General features: G+C 38.3%; 1 protein-coding gene and 1 non-coding gene across 3 annotated transcripts in view; one reads left to right on the top strand and one right to left on the bottom strand.

The window, feature by feature from the left end:
* The window catches only part of SLC25A14 (solute carrier family 25 member 14), a 38365-nt gene extending 25577 nt beyond the window's left edge, over positions 1–12788 (bottom strand). Inside the window, exons 1-6 of one of the 2 annotated variants that reach the window (XM_057537510.1) lie at positions 12655–12768; positions 12275–12524; positions 6594–6687; positions 4480–4627; positions 2216–2310; positions 865–950 (exon numbers count right to left, since the gene is read on the bottom strand). In XM_057537510.1, coding sequence (XP_057393493.1) covers positions 865–950; positions 2216–2310; positions 4480–4627; positions 6594–6687; positions 12275–12349 — 498 coding nt within the window. In that variant the 5' untranslated portion in view covers positions 12350–12524; positions 12655–12768. Of the gene's footprint in view, positions 1–864; positions 951–2215; positions 2311–4479; positions 4628–6593; positions 6688–12274; positions 12525–12654 lie in introns of both variants that reach the window. The other variant, XM_057537511.1, reaches the window with a different exon arrangement.
* A 9228-nt stretch (positions 12789–22016) lies between these two features.
* Positions 22017–22123, top strand: LOC114238626 (U6 spliceosomal RNA). Its single transcript, XR_003623938.2, has one exon. It is a non-coding gene; the product is annotated as a U6 spliceosomal RNA (small nuclear RNA).
* The last annotated feature ends 1726 nt before the right edge of the window (positions 22124–23849 follow it).

Raw genomic sequence — 23849 nt, 5'->3', positions numbered from 1 at the left:
ATTAGATTAAGATAGATTATTAGATTAAATAAGATATAGATTGATATTATTGACATTATTAAATAAATGTTTCATTCTGAATTTTGATAAAATCTGAAAGAAATTCAATTACGTTGTAAAAAACTCAGCACCACTAACCTATACTGTTCTGGTTCTGAATTCAGAATATCTCTAATAGGCCAAAATATATCATTTTAAAGCCAAATCTCATCCTTAATAGAAATATGGATAAGACAGGAAAAGATAGCGACATTATAGATTTACGGTATTTCGATTAGTTATTAAAGGAGGCTTCTCTAAAAACTGTATTTCAATTTATCCCTTTGTCTGATACTCCAGGTTACACCACAGGTCAATATACCATAGTATGATTTGGAATGGGTAGGGGAATGTGCCTTTCTTTTGTAAAGTGGGGCAAGGGCTGTTCTAAACACAAGCTCATTTTCAGATCAGTTTTTGAGAAGGGTACAAAGAAAGTAAGGGATCTGGAAATTGATTCCCTTAAAATTGCATAGCCCCCTTAGAAAGAACCTATAAAGGTTTGCATACTCTAGTTTGAAGACCAATGGATTAATGCACATCATAATAAATTGACTACTATTTATTAAGCATCAACTACCTACCAAGTACAATGATAAACAGTTTACATATATTATCTTTAATCCTTAACAACCCTATGCAATACATACTGAATTATCTTCATTTTACAAATGAGGAAACTGAGGCTTAAAGCAGTTAAGTGATTTGCCCAAGGTTTTACAGCTGGCAAGTGACAGAGTGGGGATCTGAGCCCAAATCTGACTCAAAGCTCACGCTCTTTTCGTGTCACACTGCATACATCCAACGCTGCCAGACTTCTCTTACCTTTAGCACATCGGTGGGATTGGCTATAGTGGAAGATATCACTCCTGACACTACCCCACATATCATATTAATTAAAAGAGTTTCATCTGTAAAAATGAACAAAAAAAAGAAAGGTCTGCTTGTAAGAGGTACCAGTTTCCGAGAACAGAGTGCTGAGCTATCAGAGAAAGGGAACCATGTCAGAGAACTGACTACAGAAATGAACCACAAAGCTTATGAAAATAAAGAAACTCAAATATTTCTAGGTTCCAAATCAGTACTGAAACATATAAAATTAAAATAAATATTTCTAAAACACCCTGGAATATATCCTATTATTCTGTATAACTGCCAATATTCCATATAAATTCAGAATGTGCTATTTCTCCTTCAATCATTTCAAACATCTAAAGAAAAAAATTTTTAAGTCTTTTTCTGGAGAATCATCAACTCTAAAGACTTAGGAACCGAATGTTAAAGGATAAAATCTTATGTCTAATAGGAAAAAAAATACCTAAATATTAATTTTAATTGGCCGTATTATCTACTAGCCTCTATTTATTGACAGAAGATTTCTGTAGTTAAATGTGAAAAACTAGTCATTTGGAACTAAATCCTCTCAGCTAGAGAAAAGAACAAAGAAACCACAGTGTATATTGTTCTAAAATTCAATCTTCACCACGCCTCCTCACCATAACGAGCCTACAAATTAAAAACTAGGTAAACCCAAGTGAAGAATCTGTGAAAGGAAATTATTTTAGGACTAGAATCCTTCAGGATCCTCAAAGAAGAGGCTCCAGAAAAAGTTGACTTAGACAATAAAGCAATTCAAAGGACATTACTAACCGAAAAGCTCTCCAGCTGTCCCCAACTATGCAACAGCCTCAGGCCTGTAGTAAAATAACCATTTTAGTATAGTATCCAGCTGAAAAAGCTACAGCAGCAAATAGAGAGACATATGGTAATGCTGAATGTGGGTTAAGGTGGCCATATTTTATATATATATAAAACTACTCTATCTGACCAAAGCTTATCAAAACCCACAGCTAGAGGATTCCTTATAGTTGAAGTCCTCTTGTAGATAAGGACAGCATTAATTTTCTGAACAAGTTTGCTCCATGTTCTCTCTGTGATGACCAGAAGCCTTTTTTTGTTCGTTTGATAGGAAAAGGGACAAACTTGAAGAGCAGGTCCCTCTAACCTATACATCACCTCTGCAAGGATTAATCCCAAATCAGTACAAGCTTATTTTGTCCTTGCAATGACTGTTACCCATTCTCAGGCACCCTGTGATGAACACTTCTCATTAAGCATGATTTCAACAATCCCTTTGAGTGTTACCTCAAAAGAGAATGAGGAGTCTTATACTGACCTTCTAAACGTTCTACAAATAATCTCTTCAAGCTCTGGTAAATGCCAATTTTAATGGTGCCATATGATGCCTGTCTTAGTAAAGCAGGAGCAATTCTGCCAGAAAGAAGGAAAGAAAAAGAAAGTCAGTTATACTTAACATGCACTCACAGATTATACATATCTAGACAGCCTACTCACTTCCATCACCCACCTCATTCCATAAAAACAGCAAAATACACATTTTTTTCAAGCACCCATGGAACATTCATCAAGAGAGCACATCTAGGTCATGAAACAAACCTCAAAAACTTTAAAATAATTGAAATCATATAGAATATGTTCTCTGACCATAATGGAATTAAGCTGGAAATCAATAAGGAAAATCCACAAACACTTGGAAATTAAATGATACTTCTAAACAATCCATGGGTGACATGGGTGTATTTTTTAAATACATAGAATTGAATGAAAAGGAAAATTCAACCTATTAACATATGTGGGATGCAACCAAAGCAGTGCTGAGAGAGAAATTTATAGCACAAAATGCTTACATTAGAAAAGAGGGAAAGTCTCAAAATCAATAATCTAAGTTCCTACCCTCAAGAAACTAGAAAAAAGAAGAGCAAAATGAACCCAAAGCAAGCAGAAGGAAGTAAATAATAAAGAGCATAAATTAATAAACTTGAAAACAGGAAAATAAAGAAAAATCAATGAAACAAAAAGTTATTTTGAAAAAAATCAATAAAACTAATAAACCTCTAGCAAGGGTCCCAGTAGTAAAAAGAGAAATGTCACCAACAGGAATGAAACGGGGAATAGCACTACAATTCTGCAGTCATTAAAAGAATAATAAAGGGATACTATAAACAACCTTATGCTCATAAATTCAACAACTTAGAAGAAATGGACTAATTCCTTGCAAACTACAAACTACCAAAACTCGATCAAGATGAAATAGATAATCTGAATAATCTCATAATCATTAAAATTTTTTAATTTATAATTTAAAAGTTCCCAAAAAGGAACTCTCCAGGCCCACCCAGATCATTTCACTGGGGAGTTCTACCAAATATTTAATAAATGAATGCCAATCTTACACAATCTCTTCCAGAAAACAGAAGAGGGAACACTTCCCAACTCATTTTATGAAGCTAGTATTACCCTGCTAACAAAACCAAAACAACAGTACAGAAAAGGAAAACTAACTACAAGCCAATATCTCTCATGAACTTAGATGCAAAAATCCTTCACAAAATATCAGCATATCGAATCCAGTAATGTAGAAAAAGTATACACCATTACCCACTTCATAGATTTTTTTTTAAAAAATCAACCTTACTTCCTAGCAGATGCAGATATATCTTCAATCCTATCAAGGAGGTACCAGAGCCAAGATTTCACCCTATTTAAGTTCTGCTATTAAACTGGAGACATTCTCACTCATACCTCCCTTTGAGATTCTTCCAACTGCAGAACTGTACTTTAGCAGTTATAAATAGAAAGACAGCCGCAGCTCAAACAGTTAAGATTTTAAAATGATGACAAAACATGCATATTTCTGACTTTATTGCTTGCTAGCTGAAAAAAATAATCTTGTGATCATCTGTGCCAATAAAAGAACAAGGTGAAACAGATGATCCATGATTCACTTGCTTAAGGATGTAATACTTGATTTTTCCCCCAAGTAAATTATCTTTGAAATTAAGTCTAACATAAGTTAATAATAAAACTGATATCCATTCTCTGAGCAATAAACTGGTACCCTAGATGCAGGAGTGGACTAGTAAATTGGCAGCAGATAAACAACACACTGGACAACAGATCACCGACTTATGAATAACCAAAAGATGATCCGCCCAAAAAAATGATGGGTCTCCCGCTCTCTCATTCTGCATTTTCTATTTAAACTGCCAGAATAGTATTTCTTTAAAGAGGAAAATTTTTTTTACAAGTCAGTATTTGGCAACTCAGGAAGATTATCACAGAAATATATACTGCGAATTGGTGCTGCTATTCACAGTGGCTATGGATGACTCTCAGGAAAACAGGAAAAAGCCAATGCTGCAAAGAGATATCCATTTTAAAATGTATCACTTATAGCCAAATGAACACAAAATCCAAAGCTCAAGATTTACAAGCAAGTGAAATATAAACTGGCACATCAATATTGAATTATAAGTTGAAATGGTGAATATAAAGGGCACAAACTATCAGACAGCTGAAATACATGGCTTCTCCAAAAAGTATTTCTATTTGTGACGTAAGGAAAGAGTCCAGTCTCACCCTGAATACAGAGCCAATACACCTTCTTCCTTATAGATTCGGAACAAGGCATGAAACATTCCTCGGTATTTTATCTCTTTGAAGCGGACATCAATACTTTGGCCTTGAACCTGAAGTCGCGTTTTGGTCAGGTCCACAGGGAAAGTTCCTGTGAAGGAACACACTCATTTATAAGTTTTTCCAAAGAATCACAGTTAAATTTTGGATGAATTTAAGCCAATGGTAATTTTTAAAACATGAGACAAAGTTCTTTTTCTAACACCTAGGTCTCTACTTAAATATCACTATCAGAGGACAAGAGTTGTATCTGATAAAGTGAAATGTACTATATCTAGGCAGCAGGATTTGACCCACAGTATAACTGAAACTGTGATATAATAAAGTGCTTTAGGATAGTTCTAATACACTATAAATGCAAAATACTTAAATGTTTTAATTTCATCTGTTAACATACAATCTGGCATTTATCTGTCTCTTCCTTCTGCCCCCTCCCACCTCAAGTCTCCCTACTTCTCCCTCATAAAATCTCCCCAAATCTTCACCAAGAAGATAGGAGAGCATGGGATTGCTGCTCCACATACTCTTAAATACTATTACAAAGTTTTGTGGGTTTTTTCTTTTATCTGTCTATGAGAAATAGTTTTCTAGTATTATGAAAGATAATGGCAAAGTCCTATTTGGCCTACTCATCTGGGTTCCTCAGGTAATTCAGGACTAACACCAGCACAGTGCTTAGTGGGAAAAATTTCTTTAACCAAACTTCTTTCTCTTATTATATCAACACACAGAAGTGGTCATTATATTGGCAAAATATATTTCAAAGACTATTTCAAGGTCTAAAACTAACAAGATGTTTATGCAGCTCTGGTCACTGATGACCTTGATATCGTAACACCAGACAATATGCCAAGAAAGTCAATAAAAACTAGTGAATTGGGGTCACTTATGAACAGTTTAAGAAAGAAAATTTGGAAGATGAAAAAACACAATCTAAAAGTATTTCAAAATTAAAATCAAATAGAGAAGAATCTGGTTTGATCTTGGTCAATTTTCTTCTATAATGGGAAAGAGGTTTGAAAAAAGGAAGTCTGAATACTTACTAAGAAATTTATAAACAACTGAGCACAAAGAAAGGCCACTTGTATAAGAATGTAACAGAAACCCCTATCTTATCTAACTCCCTCTATATTTTCATGTATGTTTCTTAAGCCTAGCAAATTAACAAATCATTAAACTATCAAAACAGCTTCCCAAAATTGACTTTTCTTAACTTCACTTGCCATACCGTTTGTAGTACTTTTTTTTAAGGTGTATATCTTTTTTTTAACATCTTTATTGGAGTATAATTGCTTTACAATGGTGTGTTAGTTTCTGCTGTATAACAAAGTGAATCAGCTGTATGTATACATATATCCCCATATCTCCCCCTTCTTGCATCTCCCTCCCACACTCCCTATCCCACCCCTCTAGGTGGTCACAAAGCACCGAGCTGATCTCCCTGTGCTATGTAGCTGCTTCCCACTAGCTATCTATTTGACATTTGGTAGTGTATATATGTCCATGCCACTCTCTCACTTCATCCCAGCTTACACTTCCCCCTCCCCATGTCAAGTCCATTCTCTACGTCTGCGTCTTTATTCCTGTCCTGCCCCTAGGTTCATCAGAACCATTTTTTTTTAGATTCCATATATAAAGAAAATATTGCTTGATAGCTTTGAGACAACAGTTTTTAAAACAAATAGGGCGGGACTTCCCTGATGGTCCAGTGGTTGAGACTCTGCGCTCCCAATGCAGGGGGCCCAGGTTCGATCCCTGGTCAGGGAACTAGATCCTGCATGCCGCAACTAAAAGATCCCGCATGCCACAACTAAAGATCCCACATGCCGTACAAAGATCCAGCACGCAGCAACGAAGGTCCTGCGTGCTCCAATGAAGGCCCGGTGCAGCCAAATAAATAAATAAATATTTTTTTTAAAAGTACATTACTTTCTTATGATAAATTTTTTTTAAAAAATAGGGCAAGCTTCTTTTTGCTTCTTCTCTAGTTTTTACCAAAAATAACGCTACCATATCTATACCCTAAGGAGCGGGTTTCTCAGTTTTCACATTCTTACCAAACTCAGCAACAATAGAGGCAAGGCCGCCATATACGAAGGGTTTCCAATTCAGACCAGACATCTCATGGCTTACAGTGGCACTTTTCTGGTGCTAAAAATAAACACAAATCAGAACAAGGCACAAGAGTGAGGAGCATCTGTTAGTGTATGATCACATAATTTATATCAACAAAATTTACAAATAAAACAAATGTAGAGAAAAAACCCTACCAATTGGAATGACAAAAAATGAAGGCTCCTGTTTTATGTGATGGGTGATCATGAATGTGTTCTTTACTGCCATTCTGTAGAGGTAAGTGTGCGATTCACTCAAATATCAACCTGTGCCCTTCACGTTCTCTAGTTTCTTTAATGTTATTCCCATCCCCACCCAAAGAAGAGGTTTCATTCCATCCAGCACACCCAACTTAGACATTCAACTAGACAATTACAAGTGAAGGAGCCTGGACTTTAAATTATATAGGCTGAGGCATCTCATAAAAGCAGTTCATGGTGTGCAGTTAGCTTGATTCAGGTGCAAGGCAGACTGACACCACTACCCTCTCATATTCTTAGTCCTCTCATCTCTCCACTAAATTTTAGGGTTTTATTTCATCTAGCTACTTTCCAGCTACACACAACCTCCCCCCACTAGGCCCAGGGTAAGTTAGGCACATTTTCACCTTCCTTCTGGTTCCCAGAGGAATGACGGCAATATGGATGATGTCTCTCCTCTCTCTGACATTTAACATACATCCATCTAGTGAATCTCCTTTTCCCTGGCCTTTTAAAGCACATATATACAAATGTTGTTTTTCTTTGATGTTTGGGTTCTTTAACAATGTATACTACTCCCCATTCCCCTTACCTCCTTCCCCATCCCGTCCCCATTAGACCTGTCACTCTCAATCTTTTCAGCCTTTTTTTCCAGCCACCCCCAGCTATTTCTCTCTTGGATTTTATTTTTTCCACAGTTCTGCCTTCTAAATCAGTGGTTTTCAAATTTCAATGTGCACCAGAATCATCTAGAAGGCAGATTAAAACTTTGACTGCTGGTCCTTACCCTCAGAGTTTTTGATTGGTGGTCTGGGTCTGGCGTGAGAATTTGCAAATTTGCAAATAATGCTGATGCTTCCACGCTTTAAGAACTACTACTCTAGGCATTGCCTACTAAATCCTGGTCCAGCTGGAAGCAATCTATTTTCTGAGGATGGATTCTCAGATTTCTTTTAAATATTCCTTTTTCAGATCTTCATGGTATGCATACTATTGAATTTCAAAAGCAACTTCAAGTGGTTTACAGTCAGGAACGAAGACTCTAAAGTCAGACTTGCCTAGGTTTAAATCCTGACACCACCACTTATTAGTTCTGTGACTGTGGGCAAGTTATTTAACCACTGTGTGCCTGAGTTTTCTGAACTGTAAAATGGGAATAATAATAAATACTATATTATAGGGTTGTTGTGAAAATTAAATAATATACGTAAAACACTTAGAAAAGTACCCGGCACCTAGTTCAACTATTAGCTATTATCATTATTACATTTTTGAATAGTTAAGTACTCAAATATACATTTTAACAGATAATACTTTACTGCCCACCTCCCCTACTGCCCAATCTGGGGTTAGCACCATTGAATCACAGTCTCTTTTTAGGGGAGACAAGGTTTTGTTTTGTTTCCACATAAGGAATTCTCTGTAACTAAGCACAGAAGAACAATTTTCCAGAGAGGATAGCTAACATGCAGACAAATGTTTTAGAGGCCACAAAAATAATTATGGAAACTTCCTTTCAAACATAGCATGATCAGTCAGTCCATCTGACAGAGTCTGCAATAGACAACTCTTTTGGAGGAAAACTGTTGAAAATAATTCTAAAAAGCAAAGTAAGAATAAGCAATTCAATTATCAGCTGCAGCTTGAGATAAGTCTTGAGTACTAAATACTACCTTATCAACATTTTCAGCTATGCCCGTATTTTAAGATTACAATTGATAGTAAAACATGACACAAATGATGAGAGGGTAGGCATGGAAAAGCAAGGACCATGGCATATCCCTTCTATAAGATGGGGAAAGGGGGAATGCCCTTTCCATTCACCAATTTAGAGATTGCCCAAAACAGTCAAACATTTCAAATGGCTGCTATACTTGTCTCCAACACGTTCTCTTTGTAACTTCTTTCAACTCTTTTCATCACAGAAGAAGCCTGACTTGACAACGTGCTACCCAGCCTTTTAATAAAGAAGATGTGCTCAGGGTTCAGGGAGCAATAATAAAGCAATTAAAGGCAGGGGGCAAAGCCACAGCAGGGGACCAGAAAGACCAGTCACAATCTCAGGTCCGTTAGCCCAGTGGTTCTTTAATGAAATGTTCATGATTCTGGGTTGAACTAAAGAAAATAAGGGCACCTAGTGCCTTTCTTTTCAGCTAAATGTATTTAATGTAAAGGACTATTAGAAGATCATGTTCTTCCTACTCCTGGAGCATTTTTTAAAAATCACCTTTCTTGTATGAAATGTATTAGTAGTTGGTAGCTGATTTTGTTTAGTGTTCTTATTTGGCAAAATAAGACTGGCTACCCTACTTTGTGCTCTCTCCCCACACTTTCATTTAAATTTTATTGGTCCATGAAATCTAAAACTCTGGGACCACTGCCACCTTCCCACCCCCATCTCATAGTAAAATACCTTTCCCTCCAATATCAGGAAAGAATCTTGTTATGAAGAAATCCTGTACCATCTTTGATTAGGTCTGATTTTAGACATTCCTTCCTCATACTGAGCCAAAAGTCTGCCTTCCCCTAGTTTTCACTCATATTTTCGAGGCAATATGAACAATTTATTCTTTTTCCCTAGGGGAGTCCTTCAAATATTTAAAGACAGCTATCATGTTCTACATCTTATTTTTTTAAGCTAAATATCTACAATCATTTTTGTCATTCTCTATATTACACTTCAATTACTACAGCTGAAAATTGCAGTCACTTTTGTGGGGGCCATATCACACTACTGAATCATTCAAATGTCAGCTAAAACCTTTTACATAATGCTGTATATATGCATGCATGTTATGTCATACCTATTCCACAGCTGTATAATGCTCTTTTGAGCCTTCATTTATCCCTTCTATATCTTAAATCTCAGGCATACAAATAATGACTAGGATGAGGTTTATCTTCTGGTTGCCCCATGTTATTTTCTCTCTTAACTAGGTAAGATCCCTGAAGGCCGACACCATGTCTCACAGTACTTTTTTTTTTTTTAAGAAAACAAAGCAGATTGGTATTATAAGCTTCAAAATATAAAGCATTGCAAAATTAATTGTATGCAGTTTTCAATCTTGTTTAGAGAGAAAACAATAGAATTATCAAAATCCCTTCACAGACTTTTTCGAACTACATACAAGTCCCTAAGGCCTTCAGCCCTCCCACTCCATTTTCTCCCCTCCCCCATCCACAGCACATATATACACTACCAATACAAAATAGACCACATCATGGCTGTATCATTTTACTGTTTCTGCTGGGGATGGGTCTATCATTACATTGTGCTAAAGTTAAGAATATGCAAACTTAACCACCCAAGAATACTTCATTACTTTTTTAAATAGCCAAGATCTTAACTTCCTCACAAAATAAATAATATGTTTTTTTCTACAAATGATGTTGAATAAATTGGCATTTCTACAAATAGAACTACCATACGACCCAGCAATCCCACTACTGGGCATATACCCTGAGAAAACCATAGCTCAAAAAGAGTCATGTACCAAAATGTTCATTGCAGCTCTATTTACAATAGCCAGGACATGGAAGCAACCTAAATGTCCATCGACAGATGAATGGATAAAGAAGATGTGGCACATATATACAATGGAATATTACTCAGCCATAAAAAGAAATGAAATGGAGGTATTTGTAATGAGGTGGATGGAGTTAGAGTCTGTCATACAGTACTTTTTATAACCCCTACAATAGCTGGCACAGAACTGGGTACACGCCCATTATTGATAAATACTTGGTTGGTTCCAGTGTGATGTCCTTTATGCATGTATACAGCCTGTATGTAAAAGGTTACAGGGAAAATTTGAAAGTTAACTTACTGGACCTGACCAATGCTACACACTGTACACGACACTTTGCTGATCCTCAGAGATTCTCTCCCTACTAATTCTCTCCCCTGGCTTTTGTTGCAGAGAATTACTTGTGTAAAATACTCCAAGCACTCTAAAAATGATTTTGACTTGTGGGGGCTATCCCCAGATATGGGTAAAAGAAAAGAGTCATATCTGAGTTGAAATAGAAATATAGTACCTTAAATATTTTTATCGTGTTAAGAAGCCAATGAAAAATGCCTTCAAAATGCAGACACGAAAAAAAAAATGCAGACACGTATTCTGAAGCCTGACTAAGGGAAATCTTATAGCCTAAAGAGTGAGAAGAATATCTAGAACACAAATTACATAACCCTGTTACACTACTCCAAAGATCTGGTCAGAAAAATGCAGGTGCCTTTCTTGCTTTCTCCTTTAAGGAAGAGTAGGCGTTAGAGATTCTCAGATTCAGGAGGTAATAATGGAGAGTCAAGCAAATGTTTATTGAAGGCATACTAAATGCCCAAATGTGCTATGGGTATAAACGTGATGTTTAAAACACACACACACACACACATATACATACGTTCTAACACCATGACAATATTTATGTTTCCTGGATAATTAAGGAGATGGGTGTGGGGATAAAAGTTGTATGAAATACAGTTCTTGCCTTTAAAGAGCTTATAAACTGGTGGAAGAAATCAGAGTAGCTCATTAAAGAAAAAAATAAGTGCTAAACTATGTAGCACAAACTATAAGAGCAGGAGAAGCATGGAAAAGGAGACAATCCGCGTGGGCTTGAATAACTTGAAAAGGCTTATGCAGATGAGAGAACTTAAAGTGGGCCTTGACAGAGGGCAGGTAGACTCTCAAAAGGTACAGGTAAGGAGAGGGTGTGGGGAGGAGAACAGGATGGATAGATACAAACGTGGGGAAAAACACAGCATGTGGAGGCAAGCATCAGTACGGTTTGTTTTCAGAAGGAAGAGTGCAATCTAACTGGAACAGAGAATTATTTTATCTGACTGAAACAATATCAGACGAAAAGTATGATAAGGAACAGGTTAAATTGAAAGTCCTGAAACCAAAGTGTGTGTGGCAGGGTGGGAGGGATACTGTAAGTTTTTGAATAGGGAAGTGACTTGAGGAAATCTACCACATTTAGTTAGCCTACTAGGGCTGCAGCCAACCAGTGGATTACAAGCAGGAGAGGCAGGGAAACTAGCTTAGGATGGTGTGAAGTAAAGCAGACAAGATGTTTGTTGGCAGTGAGGTTAGAGATAAACTTCTAAAATAGAGACACAAAGGAACTTGATGATGTAGGGAATGAAGGCGAGGGAAGAGTTCATGATGACTTGAAGCATCCCCAGCCTGAAAAAACCAAGGAAACACTGACAGAACACTACAAATGTCCCTGCTGTTACCTTGTCTGAGAAACTAATTCATGTTAACAATGGCTGTCATCCCAATTAGTTAGCTGAACTGCATTTTAATAGATGCCTTCAATGCCTTGGACCTCAAGGAGTGGCAGGGGGTAGAAACTGAAGGGGAGCATCTTTCAACAGCATCCGTCACACTAATACAATGGAGGTGTTTGCTTACTCCGCTTACAATCACGGCCGCCGTTGCAAACTTCACCCTTAGAAAAATTAGGATTATTCCGGGAAAGATACCCATTCACCCTCTGGGTAGCAGGATCTTGCCAGTTCCTCAGCTGTCAGAGCGAGTTCGTGGAGAGAAGGGAGGCGCCTGAAGGAGGCGGCCTCCCTGGGGGGTCGAGGAAGCAGGGTTCAATCGAAGAAGAAGTAAAACCACCGATGCCAGAAGAGTGAAAGACAGGGAAGGGACTCAGCTGAGGGGAGAGAGAGACCAAAGGACCGTTAAGCCCCTCCCAGGCCGGGAACCAGGCCAGCCCGGCCCCGCGCGGCCTGGCGCGGCCCAGCCCCGCTCCCCAGCCTGGAAGCCCAGGAGCTCTCCCTCACCTGCTCGGGCTCATCGGACGACTGGGAAGCCGAGGCTCCCACAGTCGGAAGCGCCACTGCAACGCCAACCCGGAAGTATTGTTACCAACGGAAGTAACCAAGTCGTCGCCTCGGCAACGGTGGTACAGCCATTCCAGCTCCGTCCCCTCCGAGCCTAAAAGAGAAGGCGCGAAATAAGAGGCGGAAATGACAAGGGTCTTAATGGGGGAGTCGGGCAGGCTGCAGGCGCAAAGGCCCAGACGGGGCAACCTGACTCTAGGGAGGTGCAGGGAGAGGAGGCTAAGACGTGAGAAATTTGGCAGCTTCTGCAGCTAACGTGGGTACAGAGATGTCGCCCCGTCACCGCATCACCACCCACCTCGCGCGTACAAGGACTAGGAGAAGGAGGGACGGGGTACGAGGGGAGGAGCCAGCAGAGTGAAGGGGCGGAGCGGGGCGCCTGCGAGCAGAGTACCAAAAAGGAGGGAAAGGGAGGGGGCGGGGCAAATGCTTAAAACAAAAGTGGAAAAATGAGGGAAAGGGAGTGAGCGGTATTTAGAGAGGTGCCTGAGCTGGGGGGGGGAGTGGGGCGGGGGGGGGGAGGAGTGGGGCAGGGTGGGGGCAGAAATAAAGATCAAATAAGCAAATAACCTCAGCACCAGGTCTGAGGTCGCCAGGTGCTCAAAGCACATGGTTGAGAAACAGCAAGTTAGGAGCAGAAAAGGGACCATAAAAAGTTCAAGATAAAGAAAATGAAGAGTAGAAATACTAACGGGGGAATCCGAGTTAATCCGCACCTCACAATCAGCCAGCAGATGATGAGAGGGCCTGGTGACCAGCTTCGGGCTCTAGCCCCACCCCAGGAGCCAGAAGGATAACTTCAAAGCACCATAGGTGATTACGTTAACCAATGGGCTATGTTTTTAAGCCTCTCGCGTGAAGGTTCCGTAATCACGCAAGAATACAAAATACTATGGTTTAGACGTTGAGTATAAGTAAAAGTAAGTCAATGCAAGGCCTGTGGCCCTAAACAATTATTTGTTAAATGAATAAATGTTGGGAATACCTTTGTTCCAAAAGGATCTTTCTCAGTTTAGTTCACATCTTGGTTTTTTTCCCCCACTTAAAAATCTATTCAGGCAGCACACATAGTATTAGCTGACATTATGGAATGCTTACCAAGGGTGCTGCCAAGAGCTTCATGTGCGCACAACTACCCTATGAGGCAGGCGCTATTATTTCCCCCTTTTGATAGATGAGAAAACTGAGGTCTTAAGAAGTTAAGACCTCAAACTCAGTTCTGACTTCAGAGCCCAGGCTCTTAACCACTGCTATACTGCTTTCAACTTTAATAATACCCTTGTTACCTTCAGAAACTTCCTTACTAAATATAGAGATAATGCAAGAAACCCATACATGCATTCCAAAATGCGAATACCCTTAAATTTACATCTCAGCAAAGTACTCCCTTTCAGCCGCACTAAGGGGGTTGTAGCTTAGAGTCTCTCTTATTTGGAAGGACTATACTCTCTCCAGTGACATGAATCGTATGTCCAGCTGTGGCTGTGGCCTGGGCCTGTCCCTCACATCCAGATTGCTCAACCTTGTAGAATTTTGGCTCTCTTTGTGACCAAATCACTATCTTAGCTTTTCTACGAGACTGCACTGCAATTTTGTCTCCTCAGCCACTGCCACTACCAGCTAATCTCACCAACCACCTAGGTAAATTTTGTTAAAAAGGAGCACTGTTTTCAAACGACTTATTTTAAAAGATCTACAATAGATGAATTTAAAAATAGCATTATAAACACATAGCACACTTTTATTTAACACATTTGCAGTTTGCTTAGTTTCCAACATTATCACCTTCTATTTGTAGTCTCTACCACACAGACCCATATTTGATTATACTCTGTCTTGTGTTATGCTCAAATTCTGATCTCTCCAAGAGATAAGCTGTTCAAGAGAATAGAATCCTTGAATCTTCAAGTTGGAAGGAGATTTAGCGGTCCCTTCTACAATATTCATTATAGACAGTTGTCCGGTCCCTGCTAGAATGCTTCCAGTGTAAGTATAGATCACAAGTCAGCCCATTACACTATTTGACAACTCTGAAAACTCTCACTTATGTTGAACCAAAACGTGCTTTCATCCTTCTACTCTCCCAAGAGAAACATCTGGTCTTAAAAAATGAAAAGAGAATTTTATTTGGAGTCAGAAGACCTTTTTTTTTACTAATTGAGGTGAAGTTCACATCACTAATACAATATTATGTCAATTATATCGCAATAAAACTGGGGGAAAAAAATTAAATTGAGAACGTTTTTATATTCATTAAAAGACACAATTAAGAGAGTGAAAAGGCAAGCTCCAGGCTGGGAGAAGAGATTTTTAATCATGTATCCCACAACATCTCATATCCAATATAAAAAGCTCGTAAACGGGCTTCCCTGGTGGCGCAGTGGTTGAGAGTCTGCCTGCCAATGCAGGGGACGCGGGTTCGAGCCCTGGTCTGGGAAGATCCCACGTGACGTGGAGCAACTGGGCCCATGAGCCACAGTTGCTGAGCCTGCGCGTCTGGAGCCTGTGCTCCGCAACAAGAGAGGCCACGATAATGAGAGGCCCGCGCACCGCGATGAAGAGTGGCCCCCACTTGCCACAACTAGAGAAAGCCCTCGCACAGAAACGAAGACCCAACACAGCCATAAATAAATAAATAAATAAACTCAAAAGTTAAAAAAAAAAAAAGCTCGTAAACTCAGTGATCAAAAGACAGGCAACTCATTTTTTTAATGGGAAAAATACTTGAAAGACACTTCATAAAAGAGTCGATCCAAATGACCAATAAGCATATGAAAAAGTGCTGAACATTATTAGTCACCTAGAAAATTAAAATTAAAATCACACTGCACACCCACCAGCATGGCTGAAGTTAAAAGGACTGTCAAAACAAGAGGTTTGGTGGAAAGCATTTCAAATTCTCATACACTGCTGGTGGGAGGACCTATTAGTTCTCTATTGCTGTGTTAAAAAAAATTGCCACAAATTTAGTGGCTTAAAACAGCACACATTTACTGTCTCTTAGTTTCTGCAGGTCAGGAGTTCCAGGCGTGACTTGACTGGGTCCTCGGGCTCTGAGTCTCACAAGATTGCAATCAATGTGTCAGCCAGACTGTGTTTTTATTTCGAGACTTGACTGGGGAAGAATTCACTTCCAAGCTCACTCAGGTTGTTGCAGAATTCACTTCTATGCAGCTGTACCACAAGGGCTTCAGTTTCTTGCTGACTGTTGGCCAGAGGCCACTCTCAGCCCCTGAAGCAGTCCCCAGTTTCCCACGATGCGGTCCTCTCCATAGGCAGTTCACAGTACGACCACTTGCTCCTTCCAGGCCAGCAGGAGACAAGATCCTAAGATGTGGTTTTATCCACGCAGAATATAGTGGGACTATTGTTTTCTGTGATAAAGGACTATACCTATTTTTTGAAAGTACAATAGCTTCATTTTTCTGATTATAAAAAAGTACATAGTCATTATAAAACATTTGAACTATATACAAAAGTGGGAAGAAGGTATAAATTACCTGAAAGCCAAACATCCAAAGACTACTCCTCTTAACAGTGTGGAGCACCTCCTCCTAGTCCTTTTTCTATGCCTACACACGTGCTTATACTGTCATTCTTGTGATTTGCATGTTCCTGTCACAAGTTCCTGCAGGGTGGCCTCGTGCTAAAGTCAGTGTTTCCAGCTACCTCTAATTTATGGTCCCTCTATATTTGCCCGATTTTAAAAGTCCCCAGTTTTAAAAGTTATGCCTCTTTATGGAGGAAAAAGGAAAATACAAAAACATATATTACAAAAGAAGTAAAAATAAGATGTAAACGTCATCCCCACTACCCAGATACCGGCGTTAACATTTCTATGTGTTTCTTTCTAGTCTTTCCGTCTTTTCTATTACTGTATACATGCCACATAAACCTTGCCTTACCTCCAGCCTCCTTGTAGACCTTGCTCTCTCACTCACCGCCCCATTGCTGATCCTGGAGAGCCAACTTCTCCCTTTCTTATTAGCTTCATGTTCTTTCCAGGCTACCAAAGCAAGAAAATCCTCTTCTAACCCTGTGACACCCTCTAGATATTGCCCGATCACCTTCCATTCATAGCCGTTTTAAAAAATTTAACATTTTACTTAACCCAATATAACCAAAATAATATCATTTCAGAACGTAATCAATATAAAAAGTATTAATGAGATGTTTTATAGTTTCTTTTTATACTAAGTTCTTGTATATTTTACACTCACAACTCATCTCAGACTAGATACATTTCAAATACTCAATAGTCACGTGTGGCAATCTGACCACCGCACTGGACAGCAGAGATCTAACTTTATGCTCCACCTGATAGATTATCATGTACCTCCTCCAGCATCCACACACTCCAAAGAATCATCTAGCTCACTTGGCTGCATCAACATCACCTGATGTTGTTAGAAATGCAGAATTTCAGGCCCCACAAAAGACCTGTTTAAATTAGAACCTGCATTCTAACACTATCCCCAGGTGATTCATTTGCATACAAAACTTAAGAAGTCTGTTCTACCTCCTGTTAAGCACTTCCAGTAGCGTGAAACTCACTATCTCATCCACAAGGAAGCCCTTTCCATCTTTAAATGGTTCCAGTTATTAGAAATACATTTGTCCTTCCTTTATTGAGGATTCCCTACAAGCCCAGCATTATGCTAAGCACTTCACATGAATTACCTCATTTAAGCCCAGCACTCTATGCGATAGTCTAATTTTGTCTCCTTTTGTCATTGCTGCTGCTGTTGTTGTTGTTTATGGTAAAATATATATAACATAAGTTAACCTTTTAACCATTTTTAAGTGTACAATTCAGTGGCATTAAGTACATTCACAATGTTGTGCAACCACCACCACTATCCATTTCCAGAACTTTCCATTATCCCAAACAGAAGCTCATTAAACAATCACTTCCCCTTCTCCTCTCCCTGCAGCCCCTAATTACCACTATTCTTTCTGTCTCTCTGAATTCGACTATTCTAGATACGTCATATAAGTGAAACCATACAATATTTGTCCTTTTGTGTCTGGTTTATTTCATTTAGCATAATGGTTTTAATGTTAATCCATGTTGTACCCTATATCAGAAATTCCTTCCTTCGTACAATAATTATTCCATTGTATGTATGTACCACATATTGTTTATCCATTCATCTGTTGATGGACATTTGGGTTGTTTCCACCTTTTGGTTACTGTGAATAATGTTGCTTTGAACATTGGTGTACAACAATCTGTTTGACTCCTTGCTTTGAATTCTATTGGGTATACACTTAGGAGTGGAATTGCTGGGCCATATGGTGATTCTATACTTAACTTTTTAAGGAACCGCCAAACTGTTTTCCACAGCAGCTGCATCATTTTGTCATAGCCTTTTTAAAAATAAGAACAGTTATTGTGGCTAAATTTCTGATCAGAACATTTTAAAAACATGCTCTTTTAAGAAAACTGGAGTATAGAGACAAAGAAGATTTTTGTAAAAACCTCTAATCCCATTATCCCATAAAACTCTTCACATACTGATAACATTCTTCCAGGATTTCTTTTTATGACAATTATTTCTTAAAATAAAGGTTTTGTTTGTTACCATGGAATTCTAAACATGCTTTTGAAGGAATAATATCTTAGAGATATACTTGTCTTAACTATATACCATTTTTCAAATAATATGCAGCCATCAGAAATTATGTTTATGAGAACTATGTAATAATAATAATAAACTCTACCTTCTATTGACTACCATATTCCACAAACCTTTCACATGCTGACTCTATTCCTTACAACAACCCTGTTTAGACTTTACCACTGATGGGCCAGATTTCACCAGTTGTGTGGTCTTGGATAAGTACCCACCCTCCCTGTTCCTAAGTTTCCTCCCCTGTGAAAACAACACTACTGCTAGCACCCACCTCCTGAGTTACTGAGCATTCAAATGTGATGATCCACAAAAGGCATTTGGAATAGAGCCTGGCGCACCACAAGCATTCCAGACATGTCTTTTCACCAAGTAAATTCCAGGTCCCCTGAAAATTTAAACATGAAAAAGAAAATCAAACCATGACAGTACTAGAAGAAAACGCAAGTGAACATTTTTATAATCCTGGGCTGAGGAAGACCTTCTAAGCATGTTATCAGAGGCAGAGACAATAAAAGCAAAGGATTATTAGAACTTACCTCACAATAAAAATCATTTCTGAATGGCAGAAGACACCAAAAAGTTAGAAGATGAGCAATAATTTGGGGAAAAATTATAACAAATTTGACAGACTAAAAGCTCTTTAATATACAATGAGCTTCATAACTTAAAAAAATACAAACACTTCAAGATATTTTCCTAGAAAAATAGGTAAAAGATATAAACAACAAAGCAAGACAGTCTGATGTGGCCAATTTATCTGTGGGGACATTTTGATGAGCCCTATTGACACAGCTGCTCCAACGCAGCCACTGTTTCCCACTGTGTCCCATCCCAAGGCACAGTGCACTCTCCCAGCCTGCCCTCTCTCCTCACCTCCAGTCCAGAGGACTTTCACTTTCCACCTTAGTCCTTTCTGCATTGCTTACATTTTCTTTTACAAAACTGTTACTTGTAATCAGAAAAAAATGAAAAGAAAAAAAAACCAAATCATCTTTATAAAAGAGATTTCATGGTATTAAATATATTTGCATACTCAAATCCTGAAAGTTAAGAATTTCATTGAGCAATTTTCCTCTATAGTCTGGAGCTGAGGATTAGGAATCTTGTGTTCCAAATGCCTTCCTTCCCTATATCTATATCTATTATATATATATATATATATATACACATCTAGATAGATAGATGTCTATATCTATATCAGATTCATTCATTCATTCACTGATAGGTACCTACAGGCACCTACTGTGTGCCAGGCACTGTGCTGGGCATGGGGATCTAGCAGTGAACTAGAAACATTCCCTGCCTCCATGGAGCAGACAGTCTGGTTGGGGGAGGAGCAGGCAAAAAGGAAGTAAATATTCAGGTTAATAACATTGTCGAGTGTGAAGAATAATGAAGCAGGGAAAGAACACAGAGAATGGCAGGGGCTGCTGTTTTACATTAAATGGTCAGGAAGGCCTCTCTAATGAGGTGATATTTGAGGAGAGGTGTGAAGGAGGTGAGGGAGTGAGCTATAAGGATCTCTGAGAACGTTCCAGGCAAAGAGAACGGCAACAGCAAAGGTCCCTAAGCAGGAGTGACCCTGGTGTGTTTGACGAACATCAAGTTCACCAGGGTGGCTGGAGCAGAGGGATGAAGGGGGACAGCAGTTGGAGATGAGGTCAGAAAGGTAACAGGGGTCGGGGAGACCAGGTAGGACTGTAAAATCCTGGTAAAGACTTTGGATTTTATTCGAAGAGTCTGGGAGAGTTGACGTTATCAGGAAAAAGCAAGACTACAAAAAAGCAGAGGTGTCTATTCTTTACATTTTTAAATGAAAAAGAGAGTAATTTCCATTAAAACAAATGGCTCCTGGTTATTTGTGATTACAGACTAAATGGTGCCCAATCCCTAACCATCTTTCACTGCCCCATGACTGAGACCTGTGCCTCAAATTGGCAGGAGTTACCAATAGGGAAATCTCATGTTTGGGTGTTTTGAGGAAAGAGTTCACACAGCAGGCTTGGTGACTTACTCCTTGCATGTCTCCAAGAGAACCATGATTGACCCTTAGCCAACCCATGAGAATATGTCTGTCAGAGTATTCTTTATACCACCAATGGATTGATGATTTTGTTGTGTACACCTGGAGGAATAGACATTGCTGTACCATCTTGTTAGGGTTGCTTTGCAAAAATATCAAGCTTGATGATGTGAACCTGTTTTCATTGCTGGAGTCAACAAGAATGTTAGGGTCCTGAGTTTTCTGGTCATGGCCAGTTGTTAACAAGATGTGCATATGTGACCAACTCTCCCATCATTGGACATAGATATTCCACACATATTCCTGGAGTTCACTGCTACAAGAAATCGAAAGGGAAGTTAGAAAATATTTTGAACTAAATGAAAAATGAAAACAACAAAACCTATGGGATGCAGCTCAAGCAGTATTTATAGCACAAAATCCCTATAAAGGAAAAGAAGAAAGGCCTCAAATCAATGACCCTAACTTTGATCTTAGGAAACTAGAAAAATAAGAACAAATTAAATTCAGAGTAAGCAGAAGAAGGGACATAATAAAGTTAAGGGCAGAAATCAGGGAAATAGAAAATAGAGAAAAATCAATGAACCAAAAGCTGGTTCTTTGAGAAGATCAATAAAACGTATACACCTGTATCCAGACTGATAAGGAAAAAAGAGAGAAGACATAAATTACCAATATCAGAAATGAGAGACATGTCCTCCAGACAGTAAAACAATAATAAGGAAATATTATGAAAAACAAGAAATAAAGAAAATTTAGATAAATTGAACTTCATCAGAATTTAAAAAAATTTGTGCCTTAAAGGACACTACCAAAAAAGTGAAAAAATAACTCACAGAAAGGGAGAAAATATTTGCAAGTCATATATCTGATAACAGGTTAGTATCTAGACAAAGAACTCTCACAAATCAATAAAATTTAAATAATCCAATTAAAAAGTGTATATCACCAGGGCAGGAGAAGGACATTATATTGATATGATTATTAAAAGGGGGATAAATTTTACAAGAGGACATATAATACTAAACATTTACACACCTAATAACAGAGCTTCAAAAGACATGAAGCAAAACCGGAATTGAAATAAAAAATAAACAAAAACACACAGAGATTTCAACACACCTGTCAATAATTGATAGTGAAAGTAGACAGAAAATCAGTAAGGCTATAGAAGAGTTAACACTATATCAAGTTGACCTAACTGGCTTTTATAAAACATTCCAATCAACAACAGATACATTCTTTTCATGGCCAGGGAACATTCACCAGAATAGACCATTTTCTGGGCCATAAAACAATTCACAACACATTTAAAAGTATTAAAATTAATACACATTACTATATATAAAATAGATAACTAATAAGAACCTACTGTATAGCTCAGGGATCTCTACTCAATACCCTGTAATGACCTATATGGGGATAGAATCTAAAAAAGAGTGGATATGTGTATATGTATAACTGATTCACTTTGCTGTACAGCGGAAACTAACACAACATTGTAAATCAACTATACTCCAATAAAGGACTTCCCTGGCAATCCAGTGGTTAAGACTTCGCCTTCTAATGCAGGGTTGCTTGTTGGATCCCTGGTTGGGGATCTAAGATCCCACATGCCTTGTGGCCAAAAAACCAAAACATGCGTACTCGCATCGGCAGCACATATACTAAAATTGGAACGATACAGAGAAGATTAGCATGGCCCATGCGCAAGGATGACACGCAAATTCGTGAAGCGTTCCATATTTTTTATTTAAATACAGTTGCCATTACCTCTGCTAAATTAAAAATTGATGTAATTTCAAATGATTTTCACATTTTGAAAAATGAGAATAAAATGTTTCTGATAATTCCTAAAATACTAATACTTTTTGGACAAATGAAAAAAAAAAACCAAACCAAAACATGCAACAGAAGCAATATTGTAAATTCAATAAAGACTTTAAAAATAGTCCACATCAAAAAAATCTTAAAGAGAAAAAACTATACTCCAATAAAAATTAATTTTAAAAAACAAAATAAAGACATAAAAAGCCTAACAAAAATTTTTAAATTATTAAAATTATACAAAGTATGTTCTCTGAACACAATGAAATTAAATTAGATTTTATTAGATTAAAGATTAAAGTAGATCAGTAAAAGAAAGATTTCTGGAAAACCCCCAAGTATTTGAAATCTGAATAACACACTTCTAAATAACACATGTCAAGAAAGACATCAAAAAGGAACGAAAGGGAAATTATAAAGCATTTTGAACTGGATAAAATGAAGACATAGATAACTAGACTTATTGTGGTGAATATTTTACAATATATACAATATCAAATCATTATGCTGTACACCTGAAACTAGTATGTTAAATGTCAATTACACCTCAATAAAAAATAAATAAAAATTCTACTGCTAAAAAGAAAATGAAAACATAGAAAAATTTATGGGATGCAGCTAAAGTGATGGTTAGAAGAAAGTTTATAGCACTAAATGCCTATATTAGAAAACATTAAGGATCTGGAAAAAAATGACCTCAGCTTTCACACTAAGAAATTAAAAGACAGGGACTTCCCTGGTGGCGCAGTGGTTAAGAATCTGCCTGCCAGTGCAGGGGACATGGGTTTGAGCCCTGGTCTGGGAAGATCCCACAGGCATCAGAGCAACTAAGCCCGTGCGTCAAAACTACTGAGCCCACACGCCACAACTACTGAAGCCTGTGCGCCTAGAGCCCATGCTCTGCCACAAGAGAATCCACCTCAATGAGAAGCCCGCGCACTGCGACGAAGAGTAGCCCCCACTCACCGCAACTAGAGAAAGCCCGTGCGCTGCAATGAAGACCCAATGCAGCCAAAAATATAAATAAATAAATAAATAAGAAATGAAAAGACAAAAAGCAAATTAAACCTAAAGTAAGCAAACTTAAGCCCAAAGTAAAGATGACAGAATTCAAACACATCGAAAACAGAAAAACAAAGAAAAGCTGGTTCTTTGAGAATGTCAATAAACTATAAATTATAGATCCTACAAATATCGTGTCTAAAATGGTCCCCATTGATGCCTGCCTCCTGGTATTCATGCCCCTGTGTAGTCCTCTTCCCCTGAGTGTGAACTGACCTAGTGACTTGCTTCTAACCAGTAAAATATGGCAAAGGTAGGGGGATGTCACTTCCAAAACTAGGCTATGACTACCATTTTGCTACACTCTCTCTATTGCTGGCTTTAATGAAACAAGCTGCCATGTTGGAGAGATAACATGACAAAGAACTGAGGGCCACCTCTTGCCAACAGCCAACAAAAAAAATTGAGGACCTCAGTCCAACAACCCACAAGGAATTGAATCCTGCCAAAAACCATGTGAGCATAAAAGTGGATCCTTCCCTAGTCAAGTTTTCAGATGAGACCCTGGTCCTGGCTGACACCTTGATTACAGCCTTTTGATGCAACCGAGCTTGAACTGAGCACCCAGCTAAGCTGTGCCCGAATTC

The sequence above is a fragment of the Balaenoptera acutorostrata genome, chromosome X (genome assembly GCF_949987535.1).
Source record: "Balaenoptera acutorostrata chromosome X, mBalAcu1.1, whole genome shotgun sequence".
NCBI classification, from domain to species: Eukaryota; Metazoa; Chordata; class Mammalia; order Artiodactyla; family Balaenopteridae; genus Balaenoptera; species Balaenoptera acutorostrata.
The sequence above is the reverse complement of the archived record's forward strand: the minus strand, read 5'-3'. Positions and strand labels throughout refer to the sequence as shown.